This window comes from Myxocyprinus asiaticus, chromosome 19 (genome assembly GCF_019703515.2).
Source record: "Myxocyprinus asiaticus isolate MX2 ecotype Aquarium Trade chromosome 19, UBuf_Myxa_2, whole genome shotgun sequence".
NCBI classification, from domain to species: Eukaryota; Metazoa; Chordata; class Actinopteri; order Cypriniformes; family Catostomidae; genus Myxocyprinus; species Myxocyprinus asiaticus.
Window position 1 is genome coordinate 46,477,781 of NC_059362.1, and position 18,311 is coordinate 46,496,091.

General features: G+C 35.9%; 1 protein-coding gene across 1 annotated transcript in view; it reads left to right on the top strand.

Annotated features, from left to right (window-relative positions):
• Positions 1-18,311, top strand: part of LOC127409610 (polyphosphoinositide phosphatase-like) — a 101,257-nt gene that overhangs the window by 77,720 nt on the left and 5,226 nt on the right. The window contains exon 22 of the mRNA XM_051644291.1: positions 14,689-14,786. Coding sequence (XP_051500251.1) covers positions 14,689-14,786 — 98 coding nt within the window. The remainder of the gene's footprint in view (positions 1-14,688; positions 14,787-18,311) is intronic.

Sequence of the window (18,311 nt, forward strand, 5' to 3'; positions counted from 1 at the left end):
ATTTTTATTTTTCCCATCCAAGCTTAAAGGTTTAAGCATAAACCTCACTAAAATTAGTTAAATTTCTCTGAAAACAAGACAAATTCTCTTATAAGTACATTTATCTTGTTTTAAGAATACTAATTAAGAAATTGATTTTTTGCAGTGTACTGCAATACGCCCAGCCACATAATGAAATAAAAAATAATTTGATAATAAAATGAAAAATCCTGGTGTCCATCAAGCCATTTCTTTTCTGGTTGCCTTTTCAAAACACACTTTTGTGTGTGTGTGTGTGTGTGTGTGTGTGTGTGTGTGTGAAATAAAGACTTATTCTGCCATGATGCATCAGAAAGAGCAGAAGTTCAAACATGGATACCTGGATACTTGTCACTTCACTTTTTTCAGTAAAAATCTTGTAGCTGTGTCTATATGATCTGTTTCCAAAACTGCAAATTTGGTTGGTGTGTTTCGGTAATGAGATAGATTGTTTATTTTTAAACAAATTTGGTGAGTAATTATTAATTTCTTTAGGGCCTCTACTAAATGTTGACATGGAAAATCCAAATCAATTTTAATTATCTTTCAAAATACTCAGTTTCTCATATTTTTGCCCAGGGTTTTGTGTGTTGCGATATGTCTTGATTATGTTGTTTACAATGATTTCAGACTTCCCTTTTCATGCTCCAAAAGTAAATTGTTAACTTTAAAAAAGATCAAGTGTGATCTGAATTATACTTTAGTTATTAGAAAATGTGCATACTAGGCACACTATACATACTGCTCACTATCTTTTCAAAAATAGTAGGTAGTATGCCATTCCTAACATAACCGCAGGTTGAGTCACCAACACAGGTAAAGAAACAGTTTAAGTGTGGAGTGAATTTCACTTGAAATCTGATTCATTCTTGTGATTGAGGTGACCGGACTGGTGATGGTTTCAAACGTTTTCTCATTAGTTCTGGTGTGATACTGTTTGATGAAAGGCAGGAGAATCCATTAGATGATGAAGCAGATGAGAGTCTTCATACTGCAGATAGTCCTTGAATGGACAGATGGAGGCCAAACTGAAGTGTTAATGAAGGGGAGAGAGCAGGAGAATGAGATTTTCTGAAGGAAGTTCTTACAGTTTTCCATCTGAGATATTTTGAAATGATCAGGACCAAATCTGAAGGACGAGACCATTTTCATTATGTGAGCTGGTGGTTTCCTGGCAGAGAAATCTTAGTCAAGTCATTTAAAGTGATAGTTCATGCAAAAATGAAAATTCTGTCATCATTTATTCACCCTCATGTTGGTCCATACCCGTATGACTTTCTTTCTTTCTGATGAAGAACACAGAAGGAAAATCTCGGTCGGTCTTCTCAATAAAAGTGTGATCAAAGTTGTCCGTGTGACTTGTGCAACATTTTTCTAGTTTTCTGAAGGCATGTGAAAAACAACGAACGGTATGAGAGAAGCTTGTTCATAGTGGCTTGAGAGTTCATGCAAAAACTTGCATTGTTTAGCACTAAAAACAACATGCATTTTCTCATGCGCTAATGAAAGTGCAACTTTCAACATTCAACTGTGTACATTTCAAGATTTTCACTGAAAAAGTGACTTCAATTTTGTGTTGTAAAGTAGAGTTCTGTTACCCGACCCAAGCCCAGTTGGACCCCACAAACGTTTGGGTTTTGGGCCAGGTTTGCGCAAGTATAACTTTGGGATCGGGTTTGTAATTAATAAAAAAAAATAATAATTTATTATCATTATTATTATTATAAATATTTTAATGTAATATAATATAATACAATGCAGGCTATGTTCATTTAATTTATAATCTTATTTAATAAATTTAATAATAAAATTATTTAAATTATTTAATAAAAAAATATGTTTTTTTTTCCATGGATAGCTTTGGGATCGGGCTTGTAATTAATGAAAAAAATAATTTATTATAATTAGTATTATTATAAATATTTTCATCTAATATAATATATTAAAATGTAATATAACATAGGCCATAATTAAATAAAATTAACGCATTAAAAAATTAACTAAATTAATCATGTCCCCGGACCGTAACAAGGAATATTCCTTCCATCGGAACAATTCAAGCTTGAAGTACCACCTGTTTTCTCCAGGGGGCAGTAAGCGAAGCTCCAGCTGTATAGGCAACGCGCAGCTTATACAGAGAACAAGCCACACTTACCGACAGCAGACAACACAAGATGAGAAAGCGTTCAAACACAGCTGGACGGAGCGCAATTCCGAATGTTTTTCTATGTTTTCAAAGTACGTTTAACTTGACACAGCGACTTAAAAACTCTGTGTTGATGACGCAACGCAACCAAAGTGAGATGTTCCAAAAGCGTCCTTTTGATGTCCTTATAAAAGCCCTTATAATAAATGTATCTCGGACAGATTGACGAATTGAATTGCTAAATGGATTGCTGTGGACTGTAGACCAATGATAGACTGTTCATGGAATATTAATATGGAAATTAATAATATATTGTTTTCTAAAGCCACTTTTTGCATTGTCTTATCAATGCTTTGCTGTTCTGCCACAATAATTTATGCATTTAAATGTAATTTATAATATATATTATATTTATAATTATTTAAATATAACTATTTATAGTTATTTAACCCTTATATGTTATTTGAGGGCCTTTCTTAGCAAATATTTTTATATGCGATTAATTGCGATTAATTCGCCTAATTAATCGGCATATCATGTAATCAGTTCAATTAACAAATGTATTGATTGACAGACAATTTTTCTAATTTTAACAAAATGTGTTTCACGCATGCACTCTTACTCAGACATGCACAAACAGAGGAGTTAGAGGTGTTTTGCATCAGTTGTTTTTTTCTATGTAAATGAGCACTGGACCGACCCGGACAGTCTTTTGACCGTTGCGCCTCGTATCACTGTGTTTTCAGTGTCTCCTGTTTTTGGTGAGCCACCGTGTCAAGTTAAAAACAACTTACATTTTGAAAAAGGTATCTCAAAACACATCCTATTACCAAAAAATGGACTTGCTTGAAGAAATTATATGTGAGTGAGTGATTTTGGGTTCAGGCTCAAAATTTGATGGTTGGGTCGGGTTGGGTCAGGACAGGTCACACGGTCTAGGGTCAGGCTACGACTTAATGCCTGTGACTATGCCTGTAATTTTAAAGATAGTCTAGGTTGTTTAATGGGGTTTTGTGTGAATATGTACTTGGCCGCATATGCCCTCGGTGAACAATGCGACTTTATCCGTTCTTTATGAAGCTCTCCACAGTGATTGTGATGATTCTGTAATCGGGTTTGATGTCCTGGAGGAGCCCTCACTCCACAGTACTCTAGCTGATGTTACCTTCACCTGAGAAAATATTGTCATTTCAACCAGTTATTCCACAGTTCTCTACTCTGAGGAAAAGAAAGAATATTCTGAGAGCATGACATAAGTAGTGTCCGAAATCGCTCCCTATTGCATATATATAGTTTTGTAGTGTTGTCTGAAGTCATGGCGGACAATTCATTGCCCTTATAGTACACTCTTTTATACCCATAACACATACATATTTGTAGTGTACGAATGATGTTCACTTAAGGTTTTCCGTGTGCTGGTACGTCTCGCGCACAGTTGCATCATCACTACAATATGCGTGGACTGTGCATGTGCAGCCCAATATTTCAAGACACGCAAACAGTCCACGTGGAACGTGTTCGTATGTGCTAATGTTCAAAAGAATATACTTTAAAAGGCGAGGGTGCCCGAATGTGCATGACGTAAACGGCATGCGGGGGAATAAGTATACCCTAGTGTTACGCTCCTGTTCTATCCACTCCGTACGGGACTCGAACCGGCGTCTCCGGTATGGGAGGCGGGTGCGCTAACAAGGAGGCTAAAGGCTACAGCGCCTAGCATCAGTCACTAGTGCACCTCTTGAGGTCAGGAGAGTGAAGTTTGTACACATTGCACAGCTATCTATCAGCTGGCCACCGTTACACTCACCCCTCTAAACCTCACTCCCCTCATGGCTGTTCTGTCCCTGTTCTACCCGCTCCGTACAGGACTCGAACTGGAATCTCCGGCATGGGAGGCGGGTGTGCTAACAAGGAAGCTAAAGCCTCTGGCGTCAGTCGCTAGTGCACTTCTTGATGTCAGGAGAGTGAGGTTTATACACATTGCACAGCTCTCTATCAGCTGGCCACCGTTACACTCACCCCCTAAACCTCACTCCCATCCGGGTCACGGCACCATTGTGATGCTCTTGTTCTACCCGCTCCATACGGGACTCAAACTGGCATCTCCGGCATGGGAGGCGGGTGCGCTAATTTGAACAGGAATACATCATGTTCATGTTTCGTGAATTATGCTACTCTTTTTGGTTCAGATTTAGGGCAATATGTTTTAGATTTCAAATTTATGGATTTTCGATTTCAAATGTATCCCAACCAATTTATATTTCCAATTTCCAAAAAATATATATATTTTTATTACCTTCAACATACGCCAATAGAATAAATTGTGCATTTAAAAAAATTTAAGGCATTACATGTATTTATTTAATTGATCATTTTTTGTTGTATTTTTATTTATTGAAAGAAGCATTTCATGATGTATTTAATTATTGCATGATATATTTACTTTTTACATTGTGTCCATTATATCCCTCCATAAATATAATTGTCATTCTGGAATCAGTCTAGTGATTGTTAAAGTTTTGTTTTGGTCAGGGCAATAGATTACATTGGCCTTTCTGGAGTTTTTCCATTAAATATTAATGATATCTTTTTTATGCATGTTTATGAACATTAAATGCCACATACCAGCAATAAATGAATGAATGGATGACATGAATGTATGATCCACACTATATCTTAATATTGCATGGTTCACATTGGATGCTCTTTCTTATGTATTAAAGCACAAGCTCTCACAGACTCGCAGGCTTTTGTATCTCCGCTAGTCCTCGACCCACGTGCATGACTCAAGGTTTCTGCCATGTTGCCATGCCAACAAGGCCATTTGGATTTATTTACCCTGAGAGACACTGAAGGAGGAATTGAAGGGAAAACCGGAGGGATGAAAGGAGAGGAATTTTGAGTGAGTCAGGGAGTGAGTGCACTCTTGAGTATTTTAATGAATAATATGAAAACAGGAGTTTGGAGCTCTTCTCTTCTCATCTAGTCTCGCATCTTCTCTTCTATCTTCTCTCTCTGGTTTCTTGTCGTAGAACTTCTCTGCTTCCATCTTCTCTTTACTTCTCATCTTGTCGTCTCATCACTCCTTCTCAAGTTTTCTCAATCTCTCTTGACTTGTCTTCTTTTCTCGCATCTTCTCATCTTGTCCCTTCTCATTTAATCTTGTCTCAAATCTTCTCATCTAGTCTCTCTTCATCTTTAATCTTCTCTTTTTATATTGTCTCTTCTTGTCTTAAATCTCATCTCAATTCTCCTCTTTTCATCTCATCTCATCTCATCTCAAATCTTCTCTTCTCTTAAACCTTCTCATCTCGGATCGTCTCATCGCAAATCTTTTCTTCTCATCTTGTCTCTTTTCGTCTCAAATCTTCTCTTCTCATCCCTTCTTGCCTCACATCTTTTCTCATGTTGTCTTTTTTCATCTCATCTCTTCTCATCTCAGATATTCTCTTTTCATCTCATCTCATCTTATTTCAAATCTTCTCTTATCTTGTCTCTTTTTGTCTCAAATATTCTCTTCTCATCTCAAATCTTCTCTTCTCATCTCTTCTCACCTCACATCTTTTCTCATGTTGTCTCTTTTCATCTCATCTCTTCTCATCTCAAATCTTCTCTTATCTAGTCTCTTCTCATCTTAAGTCTTCTTATCTCATTTTTTCCTCAAATCTTCTCTTCTTAAATCTTCTCATCTCAAATCTTCTCTTCTCATCTCTTCTCACCTCACATCTTTCTCATGTTGTCTCTTTTCATCTCATCACTTCTCATCTTAAATCTTCTATTTTCATCTCATCTCATTTTTTCTCAAATCTTCTCTTCTCAAATCTTCTCATCTCAAATCTTTTCTTCTTATCTTGTCTCTTTTTGTCTCAAATATTCTCTTCTCATCTCTTCTGAACTCAAATCTTCTCTTCTCATCTCTTCTCGCCTCACATCTTTCTCATGTTGTCTCTTTTCATCTCATCACTTCTCATCTTAAATCTTCTATTTTCATCTCATCTCATTTTTTCTCAAATCTTCTCTTCTCAAATCTTCTCATCTCAAATCTTTTCTTCTTATCTTGTCTCTTTTTGTCTCAAATATTCTCTTCTCATCTCTTCTGAACTCAAATCTTCTCTTCTCATCTCTTCTCGCCTCACATCTTTTCTCATGTTGTCTCTTTTCATCTCATCTCTTTTCATCTCAAATTTTCTCTTATCTTGTCTCTTCTCATTTTAAGTCTTCTTATCATCTCATTTTTTCTCAAATCTTCTCTTCTTAAATCTTCTCACCTCGTACCTTCTCATCTCAAATCTTCTCTTCTCATCTCTTCTCACCTCACATCTTTTCTCATGTTGTCTCTTTTCATCTCATCACTTATCTTAAATCTTCTATTTTCATCTTGTCTCATCTCAAATCTTCTCTTATCTCGTCTCTTCTCATCTTGTCTTCTTATCATCTAATTTTATTTCTCAAATCTTTTCTTCTCATCTTGTCTCTTTTCGTCTCAAATCTTCTCTTCTCATCTCTTCTCGCCTCACATCTTTTCTCATGTTGTCTCTTTTCATCTCATCTCTTCTCATCTTAAATCTTCTCTTATCTTGTCTCTTTTTGTCTCAAATATTCTCTTCTCATCTCTTCTCACCTCACATCTTTTCTCATGTTGTCTCTTTTCATCTCATCTTGTCTCATCTCAAATCTTCTTTCATCTTGTCTCATCTCAAATCTTCTCTTATCTAGTCTCTTCTCATCTTAAGTCTACTTATCTAATTTTTTCCTCAAATCTTCTCTTCTTAAATCTTCTCATCTAGTATCTTCTCATCTCAAATCTTCTCTTCTCATCCCTTCTCACCTCACATCTTTCTCATGTTGTCTCTTTTCATCTCATCACTTCTCATCTTAAATCTTCTATTTTCATCTCATCTCATCTTATCTAAAATTTTCTCTTATCTTGTCTCTTCTCATCTTAAGTCTTCTTATCTCATTTTTTCTCAAATCTTCTCTTCTTAAATCTCACCTCGTATCTTCTCATCTCAAATCTTTTCTTCTTATCTTGTCTCTTTTTGTCTCAAATATTCTCTTCTCATCTCTTCTGAACTCAAATCTTCTCTTCTCATCTCTTCTCGCCTCATATCTTTTCTCATGTCTCTTTTCATCTCATCTCTTCTCATCTCAAATCTTCTCTTGTCTCTTCTCATCTTAAGTCTTCTTATCATCTCATTTTTTCTCAAATCTTCTCTTCTTAAATCTTCTCACCTCGTACCTTCTCATCTCAAATCTTCTCTTCTCATCTCTTCTCACCTCACATCTTTTCTCATGTTGTCTCTTTTCATCTCATCTCTTCTCATCTCAAATCTTCTCTTATCTTGTCTCATCTTATCTCAAATTTTCTCTTATCTTGTCTCTTCTCATCTTAAGTCTTCTTATCATCTCATTTTTTCTCAAATCTTCTCTTCTTAAATCTTCTCACCTCATATCTTCTCATCTCAAATCTTTTCTTCTCACCTCACATCTTTTCTCATCTTGTCTCTTCTCGTCTCAGATCTTCTAATCTCGCCTTTTCTCATCTCAGATCTTATCTCGTGCCGTCTTCAATCTCTCCTCACCTCAAATCTTTTCTTCTCATCTTAGATCTTCTCCTCTCGTCCCTTTGCATATTGTCTCAAATCTTCTTTTCATCTTGTCTCTTCTTGACTCAAATCTTCTCATCTCTTATCATCTCAAATCTTCTCTTATCATCTCATCTCTTGTTTCAGATCTTTTCCCCACCTTGTCTCCTTTAATCTCAAATATATTTTGTCATCTTGTCTATTTTCATCTTAAATCTTCTCATCTCTTATCTCATCTCATTTCAAACCTTCTCCTCATCTCATCTGTTTTCATCTAAATTTTTTTTCTCTTCTTGTCTCAGATCTTCTCCCCTTCTCGTCTCTTTTGATCTCAAATCTGCTCTTATCTTGTCTCTTCTCATCTCTTGTCTTAAATCTCTCCTTATCTCAAATCTTCTCATCTCATCCCTTTGCATATCATCTCAAATCTTCTTTTCATCTGGTCTCTTCTCGTCTCAGATCTTCTCTTATCATCTCATCTGTTCTCATTTCAAATCTTCACATCTCATCTGTTTTCATCAAAAAAAAAATGTTCTCTTCTTGTCAGATCTTCTCCCCTTCTCGTCTCTTTTTATCTCAAATCTTCTCCTCATCTCTTTTCCGATCTTCTCTTATCATCTCGTCTCTTCTCTTTTCAAATCATCTCCTCATCTCATCTCTTTTCATCTTCTGAAATCTCATCCCATTTTTTTCTCTTTAAAGTCCACCAAACTGTATAGTAAATTAACTTTAAGTATGTAACTGAAGACTTAAGGTGCTGTAAGCGATATAAGCCATTCTGAATCTGCCACGAGACTGAGTCGTCTAATAAGACACGCCCCCTTTTACCAGAACCCTGCCCTTCACAGATACTTTTGAGACTGACACTGAGCAGAAGAGCAACAGTGTATCTTCTCAGGGTTGTCAGACACACAGTTTGTTCGCTGTTTACACAGTCTAGTGCTGTCACAGGGACCGTGAGATATCTCCAGACATTTATTTCAGAGATAGTATTTTTCAGGGAGTAAAAACCATTCCATTCCACAGCAGCTTTAATTTAATAGGAAAGAATAGAATATATCTGGGTCTGTGGAAATTGTTGTAAATACAGTAACATACATGTGACATGTGCATGGTACACATATAGGACAAATATAATGTGCAATGTGCAATACAAAGCCATCAAAACCATGCAGAACACACATACAATGTGCAATGTACTGCACAGACACATGCTTGCTTCATGTGTGTAAGTACCTCAAATTGTCACTACATGCTTTACATGCATGTTCAATTTGTAGCATCTGTGTGCATGTGCGTGTGTGTGTGTGTGTGTGTGTATGCATTTCTGTGTTCGATCTGTTTTACAGCTCAGTTTGCAACATACAGTCATTCATTACCTTGAGTTAACCTTCTGATGCATATTACCTGCAAAAATGGCAAGAAATTTGTCAAAACGGTAAGCTTCTTTCTGATTGGCTGGTTTTATGTAAATTCTAGGAGTCAGGGTGCACGTTTATGTCAGTCTCCGTTCACAGGTTGCACTTCTGAGGAAGAATTAGTCTCTGGATTTGACAAAGTTTACAAAATTCTTGACTTTAAATCTTTGAAAGATATTCAAGAAGATATATTCTCTAAAACAACTCTTAATATTTTATTCTCAAGTAAATTCAAGTAAAATCTTCTTTTAAGGATGTTTAGATATTTTTACAGGAAAGTATGATAAAAATACTGATTAAGAATGATTTTTGCAGTGTGTTTACTTGTGATTATTTATTCATCTGTAGAACATTTGTTTAAATGTGCACCAGTATGTTTGCATATTGTTGGGTGTTACTGGAATGTTTACAGCAGGAAATTAGGACAAAAGTATATAAACCAAGGTAGTGGATATTTATCAGTATGTACTAAACTTGTGAGACGTCCACACTGATGCACAGATTAATTTATAAAGGCTTCATGCAGTACTCACTAAATCCTCTGATTATTTGCCATAGTGTCATAGTGACCTGTTGCCATGGCAGGAGAAACGTGTGCCACCGAATCTGTTTCTCAGGTTTCAGCTTCCTGTGTACACACACACACACACACACACACACACACACACACACAGGCAGCTGTGCATTAAATTGGGTTCATATGTGAGTAAGTGAATGAATGTGCTTTTATGTCCAGTTATGCTAAATGTTAGGATGAGAGAATGCTGGTTGGGTCAATGGGGTGACACTCAAGTTATTCAAGAATACATTCAAAATGCAATTCACACAAAAATATTATTTGAATATATATATATATATATATTTTTTTACATGAAACTGTTTTTAGTACCATTAAACAAACTATGAAAAGAAATCGTAAAAAAAATAAAAATAAAAAAAAAAGTGCACTTTTTTATCACAGTACAATTACAATATGAATAAAATATTATTTTTTTCAATACAAATGTTTTTCATATGTATTTTATGCACCAAACACTATATTGATATTTAAAAAAGGGAAATTGTAAAAAAAAAATTTGCTGGCTCTCAGGAACTTATGGTAATATTTCATGTAAAATAACGAGATCTTTATAATGACAGAGCTGGCTGCATATATGAAAATACACAGAAATATAAGTTCACACTTTAAATATAACTTATAAAATGTATTTGTCAGAATTTTCAAAGCAGTGTGATGCACGAATGTAATGTAATGATGATTGAGAGATACACTTCAAAAGCCTGTTGTATCATGTTTGATACATGGAATTCAACTGGTATTTTCAATAAAATAATATACAAAAGTTTTACCAAGCACAAGTTGCCCAGTCAGGCTTCCTAAGCAACCAATTGGCCCGGTTGCTAGGGTGGGTAGAGTCACATGGTGTAACCTCCTCGTGGTTGCTATAATGTGGTTCTCGCTCTCTGTGGGGCATGTGGTGAATTGTGCGTGGATGCCGCGGAGAATAGCGCGAGCCTCCACACGTGCTAGGTCTCCGCTGTAGCGCGCTCCACATGCCACGTAATAAGATGCGTGGATTGACGGTCTCAGACGTGGAGGCAATTGAGATTCGTCCTCACTACCCCACCACGAGGACTTAGAGCGCATTGGGAATTGGGCATTCCAAATTGGGGAGAAAAGAGGAGAAAATAAAAAAACAAACAAACCAAGCACAAGTTGCTTATATTCAGCAAATACTCATTTTAAAATATCAGTAACAATATAATCATTACTGTCACTTTTACTGTCATTTATCCCAACATAAGAGTCACTTTTCATTTTAAATAGATCGATATAAACATTGAAACCACTTTTATTTCACAAATAACCACTAGATGGTGCCATAAACATGTGAAACTTACATACCATAGGTTGATTGACTCGTCAGCTTGAACAGAGAGTGAAACAGGAGCCGTCAAACGTTGTGTATATCAGATATTTTAACATTTGTATGAAAAGGCACAGTTTGTCCAGGTCAAATTCCGTAACCATAAGAAAACATCTTGAAATTTGTGACTTAAAAATTAATAAACATTCATACATTTTTGTCTACCGCAAATTAATGATTAAGTTGTGTACACTCACATGTGTTCAAGGTGCAAGAAAAGTATTTGAATATATTTGACTTGGTTACACCACATGACATTTTTAAAGTCATCAAATAATTTTTTTATTTAATTTTTTGTAGAAAATGCTATAAATGTTTTTCAAAAAGGTTTAAAACCAACATGGACACATGTAAATATATATTTTATAAAATATATATTTTAAAAGATTTCTAATCTCCGATAACATTATTTGTCTATGACCCTTCGCCTTTTGAAAACATCCTAATGACTAATAAGGGGTCATATTCGACTCTTTTTCTTTAGCATTTTATTATTTCATTTATTGTGGCTTGTGTAGTCTTGTTGATGTTTTTTAAGGATGAGTTCATGTCACACAACCCGTCTATGTTGACATTTGTCTAATTTGATGAGCTTCTACTAAGTGATGAATTAATTTGCTTCAAAATACTGTGAAGCTTTGATTGGACGCACGACCTTGGACATCAACAACTAAAGATATAGAAAGTTGGTATTAGCACAGTAGTTCATCTCCTTGGCATGACATCTTGCAAGATATTTTTCTGCATTCTGGCATGCAGTTTATCATAATAAAACTGATAAACAATCTTCTACACTGTTCAGACACAAGTCTCTATCTTAATTGAGCGTAATCATACTCTACGTCCACACCGTGCACTCCACATCCATTTTTCATAGATTACACTAATTTTGTGCCCAAGCAGAGCTTTATTTTTCATATGTGAGATTTTGGAGCCCGTGGTTGGGTGTTATAGTGCCGGCTGGCCGTACCTTGAGAGCACGTGTCACATACGCTTTTGTCTCGTGCATGCACTGCGATAAATGAACTCAATGGCCGCAACAAGATGCTATAACTCATGAAATATTTAAACGTTAAATTCATTACCTTCTCCACTGTAATTACAGTGTAAGTTTGTGTTGGCTGAGGCGCATGCTGTCACTCTTTAACGCATTAGTCACATCTTGGGTTTAATCAATATGCGTCGAGTGAAAAACGAAATGCATAATGTTCCTCTGAGAGTCCCAGGAACGCCACATGCCCCATGGCGGGAAACACTGATCATAATCACACTACACAAAACTTTTGTTATGTAACTGGGTTTGAGTGTGTAGTTTTGTGAAACCCCTCCAGTGGAGATTTCACTGTATTTTATTGCTTTTTATCTTTGATGTGTTTAGAGAGAACGTGACTCACTTTTATGCTACTTTAAAAGACACATGTCAGTAATGACGAGTGCTACAATCTAGTATTTGTAAATGGCCCCTAGGGACCCATAAAATGTGCTCAAATAGACTACAATAGTGTAGACTGGGTTATCTCATTATTTTAAGTTAGTTATTACAAAAAATGTTTAAACATGGCAGTGATGTCTGTCTGCCTGTCTATATTATAAAAGATATCATAATATATATAAAATAATATGTTAACATACAAAAATCACTCTTAGCAGCAGTGTTTTCTACAGTGACAATAAAAAGTATATGAACCCTTTGGAATTAGCTAGTTTTCTGCATTAATTGGTCATAAAAGGCACAAGTATAGACAAACACAATGTACTTATGCTAACAGCACATACAAAATTATAATCTGTCATGTCTTTATTGAACACATACCATTAAATATTCACAGTGCTGTAGAAAAAGTATGTGAACCCCTAGGTTAAAGATGTCAGGAGTTGGCAAACCTGGCACCCAATTAATAAAATGAGATTGGAGGTGTGGGTTAGAGCTACTTTGACTTATAAAAAGCACTCAAACATTTTGAGTTTGCTATTCACAAGAAGCATCTACTGACGTGGACCATGCCTCACAAAAAAAGATCCCAGAAGACCTACGATCAAGAACTGATGCTTTGTACAAAGCTGGAAAGTGTTACAAAGTTATCTCGAAGAGTTTAGATATTCATCTGTCCACAGTTAGACAAACTGTCTATAAATGGAGACGATTTAGTACTATAGGTACTCTCACTAGAAGTGGCCGTCCAGCCAAGATGACTCAAAGGGCACACCGCAGAATGCTCAGTGAGGTAAAGAAGAATCCTAGAGTGACAGATAAAGACTTGAAGGAATCATTGGAACTGGTTAACATCTCTGTTCATGAGTCTACTATACGGAAAACATTAAACAGACATGGTGTCCATCATGAAGGAATCCGCTGCTTTCCAACAAAAACATTTCTGCATGCCTAAAGTTTTCCAAAGACCACCTTGACACTCCACAACACTACTGGGAAAATGTTTTGTGGACTGATGAAACTAAGGTAGAATTATTTGGGAAGAACCAGCAGCACTACGTGTGGCATAAAAAGGGCACCGCATACCAACATGAAAACATCATCCCAATGGTGAAGTACGGTGGAGGGTGCATCATGATTTGGGGCTTATTTGGGGCCTGAACAGCTTGCCATCATTGTTTAAAATCAAATAAATAAATGACATTTTAATGCAAAAATTCAGTATTTATATTTTAATATGTTTAATTAAAATATCATTGTAAGGGGGTTTCGTGGAAAGGAGGAGGCGAGAACCGGCTTGACAACTTAAATAACAATTTATTAACCAAAAAACACAACTAAAAACACACAGTACAGCTGCCTGCAATTCTCTCTCTCTCGAACTGTCGTCCCCGGCCGCCTTTATCCCTCGCGCGCCCCCATCAGGCTGATTGGGGACCGGGTGTGTCTCATTCCAGCCCGGCCCCGCCCTCCTCGGCTCTACAATCATTTATTACAAAAAAAACTTGGTTACTAATTAATTACTTGGCAAATCTTTTTTGAGTAAGTACACAGTTGAGTAAGTGAGTGAAATGTTGATTCAGTAACCACTTTGATTCAGTGAGTCATTCAGTGGAGAGTTTGTCAAAATAATAAAAGAACCGGTTCAAAAGAGTCATTTGCTTGTGAGTCGGACTACTCTGATTGCGCTGTGTTTTTGTGTACAATAGAAAGACGTCTTTTCTTGCAATTATGCAAAGATTTCTTTTCAAAATCATTTATTTTGTTGTGGATTCAGTGACGACAGTGCAGGAAACACTGACTCTGAGTTCATTTCATTATATTGAATTAAATAAAAATATTAAATTACTAGCACTAATAATCTTGTTTCTTGCCTGGCAAAATGCAGTTCTGAGCTTGTTCAATTATTTTCGTTACATAATTTCACTGTTTAGTACAAGTTTGAGAATAATTTTTGTAGCAACATTGCAGACTCGCCATATTATAAGAATAGATAAGTGCATCTGCGCATCTTCACTCTTGAAAAGGAAACGTATTGTTTCTAATGATGTCACACACTATTACAATACAGCAAGTGTGACTGTGGATAATGATCTGTAAAGTTATGTTTTTATGGGTTTATATTATACACATACACTGTGTGTGACCTTTGACCTTACAGGATCAGCCGCAGCTGCAGCGTCTGCCGCCGGTCAAAGAGACGTACGGACTGAATCTGTTGGCGTACCCCCCTGATGAAGACCTTCTCATATATCACAGGTCAGAAGACATTCAATACATGACATCAAAATCAACCATTTTTACTTTCTTACAGTCAACATAATAAAAGGTTTGTGTTATAATGTTAATGTACTAACTTGTTCTGCCTCTAAAACAACTTTTCTTTTCTGCTGATGTCACTGAGTCCCTGTGGGCGGGAATAAAGACTTATATTAACCAATAATATCACAGCCTAACTTGTCCCGCCTTAAATTACTGAATATTCTGTTTCACACTGAAATAAGCCACATTATGGAAGTTAAATTGTTGCGAATGACTAAATGGACAGTAGACAGAATCTTTTCCAGCTGTGGTCCTGTCCATCAGTCATCATTTGAGCCGTCAGTGGCCAATGGCCATGTTTACATGCACCCTCATAATGTGATTATAATGCAGTTAAGGCAATAATGCGATTAACCCCTCCTTGGTCTTAACGATCAAGTCCCTATATTGTCCTTAAGGGTCAAATTGCCCCTTTTTTTTTCAATTTCAAAAGCTTGTAATAAAGGCTCTGTTTGCTCTATCTCTCTACTTTTGGTCTTAAATCGTTCGTCTAGGTTCCAGCTAACAATAGGAAAAATATATTTTTCTCTATCAACTTCTATTCCAATATACAGACCTGAAAGGCAGGGGATGCCCCAACACAGCTTCAAAAATCTAGTTAAAAAAAGATTCAAAAGCTTGTAATAAAGGCTCCGTTTGCTCTATCTCTCTACTTTTGGTCTTAAGTCGTTCGTTTAGGAACACTAACACTAGAAAAAAGATTCTAGTAAGATTTTTTTTTATCTATCACAGTATACAGATCTGAAAGGCAGGGGGAGCCCCAACTCCGCCCATAGACATCCAGTCTCATTAAGCCTCACCATAAAATTGTAGAAAAAGTCAAAATGTTATATAAGAACACTCATACTCAAAATTTCATACACACACACAACACATAAGTACATACACACAGACACCCACAAACACTCATTGACAACAGACACAAATGCAAACACAAGATTTATATATATACTGTATATATATATATATATATATATATATATATATATATATATATATATATATATATATATATATTCATTTGTTCAAAATTTATTTTACTGTAAATTCAGTGTTCATTATATGTTTATTAAATGTTCAACAAGTTCAAATGAGATATAATAAACAAATAAACGCTTTAAAAAAAAGGAGAATAAATGCAAATTAGTGATTAGTGATTAGTTATTGGATTATTTTGTTCAAATAATCATCAAAAGAGTTTCAAATTGAAATTGTGAATAAAATAAATAAATCTCATGTATGCTCCGATCACTGTGTCTGTAAACCCCAAACAGCCACAAACTCTATATCAGCTCATACCTTAGGTTGTTTTCTACAAAATTAGTCTATTTTTACTTGTCTCTCAGCTTGGCTGGGTAAATAACCCACTATTATGTCTCAGATGTCCAGAAAAAAATGCAGTTCAGCAAAAAAAAAAAAAAAGTATTTTAAACAAATCCTCATTTGAATATGTTCCTGAATATTGATGCTAAAATGTTATACATCATTTCAAACCTGAAGTTCCTTTCAAAATACCATGATCACTTTTGTAGTCCATTCAGAGGCCGAGATATTCCACAGAACATGGGGAAAGGGTGGGGCTTCCCAAAAAAGACTGGATGTCTATGGGCGGAGTCACAAACCATGTTGGGGTGCCCCTTGATTTTCAGATCTGTATGTTGTGATAGATTTTTGTGTGTGTATGTGTGTGTTTGCTGCCATCTAGTGGACTGATTTAGACCAAAATAAGAGAGATAGAACAAACAGAGCCTGTATTATAGGCTTTTGAAATTGAACATAAACAAGGGTCAATTTGACCCTTAAGAGTAAAGTAGGGACTTTTTGTACCTTTGTGTATAAATACATGACATTTAAAAAAATGACATTGCCAGGTTCAGATCACCTCTGTGGATGATGTCATAAAGTTTCAGGCCAAAAACTTAAAGTTAAGTGGATGTAAATCAGTGTTAAAATTTCAAAATGGTCAAATCGACCCATAAGACCAAGGAAGGGTTAAACTGTTGCTCTTGTAAACAGAATACTGCGATTATTTTATTGCGATTGTGCTAATAATCAGAGTAATGATAATCGCAGTAAGATATGTGGAGGACTCCTAATTTATTCACTTTATACAAGCATGTAAATGCTTTAATCACATTGCTTCCACTCCGACCAAAGTGCGCCGGCGCCAGTGCTGCAGACGGATTAATTGATAAAAGAAAACATCACATTTTTCAGCAAATAATCAGAGTAATGGCTAGTAGCATGTATTGGGATTGCAGAGGTGCGCCCAAATTATGTAAACATCTTAATCTGATTATTCCTTATACTCTGATTATTGCAATATGTAAATATAGTTATTGAGGCATCGGTGAGATCTCACGTGGAAGCCGTGTGTGATGCTGCTGGTAAAGTGCTCGAGCACTCAAGACGCTCGGCTGTGATTCACACGAGGCGTCTTTTACCTTATTTACTTTTTTTTAACCCTTTGAACTGCTTTTGTGCTGTGTGTTTAAAACAGCATATCTATTTTTTCTTTATTTTGCTATATCTTCAGAACAAATTCCATCTTCTTTGATGGTTTTATCTTGTAAATGTTTGGCAACACCAAACCACTTTACTTGAGGCGTGTATCTTTATGCATTATAATGCATTCCTAAATCCAACAGAATAATCATAGTCATATCATCAATTTTAGCTACAGTTATGATACATTATACTACTTACCTATTCATAGTTAGACCTGTAGAGAATAAAATGCATTTAAGCACATGATCGACAACTAATGTGTTTAATGTGTGTTATATCATGTTATAGGCATGTATAAATGTAGGCATGTGTAATGTATTATAATGTATACAATTCCACCAAATGCCATTGGTTCTCACAGGCCTTGTTACAAATCACAACGTTTAAAATTTGAATATGCATAAGCATGAATTATATTTGAGAGATTTTAATTTTCATTTTGGGTGAACTATTCCTTTAAAAGTGATTCCTATTAAAGTATCAATCTGTTTGAGCTGTCTGATGTGCCAACGTCTGACTCAACCAATGGTGTGGGTTTGGGGCGGGACTAACTGTTTGTCTGACCAATGGCAGAGGGAGGGGAGTATTCAGGGAATTGTTTTGGATAATGTTTCTCTGTGTGAGCTGGTTTTTCTTCAGTGTTTCTCGGAAAGCTCAGTTTGATTTTGTCACATGGCTCCCAAAAGCAATCTGTGTGAAATGACTTCTATCTCACACACACAAACTGCTTCCATTCACAGAGCAGGTCTTCGGTCACTCCATGGCCATCTCTTTCGCCCTACTTTTCTCAGTCTATTTATGATTTTATCTCCTGTTGTTCCTTTAATACCTGTCTATTTCTCTTTCTCTTATCATTCAGCTGATTCAGTACATGTGTAAAATTACAACTGTGCTTGAATTTTGAAGTCTAACGTGGCCAAAGTTTTGACCATTTGGCCGTTTTGAGGTTTGTTC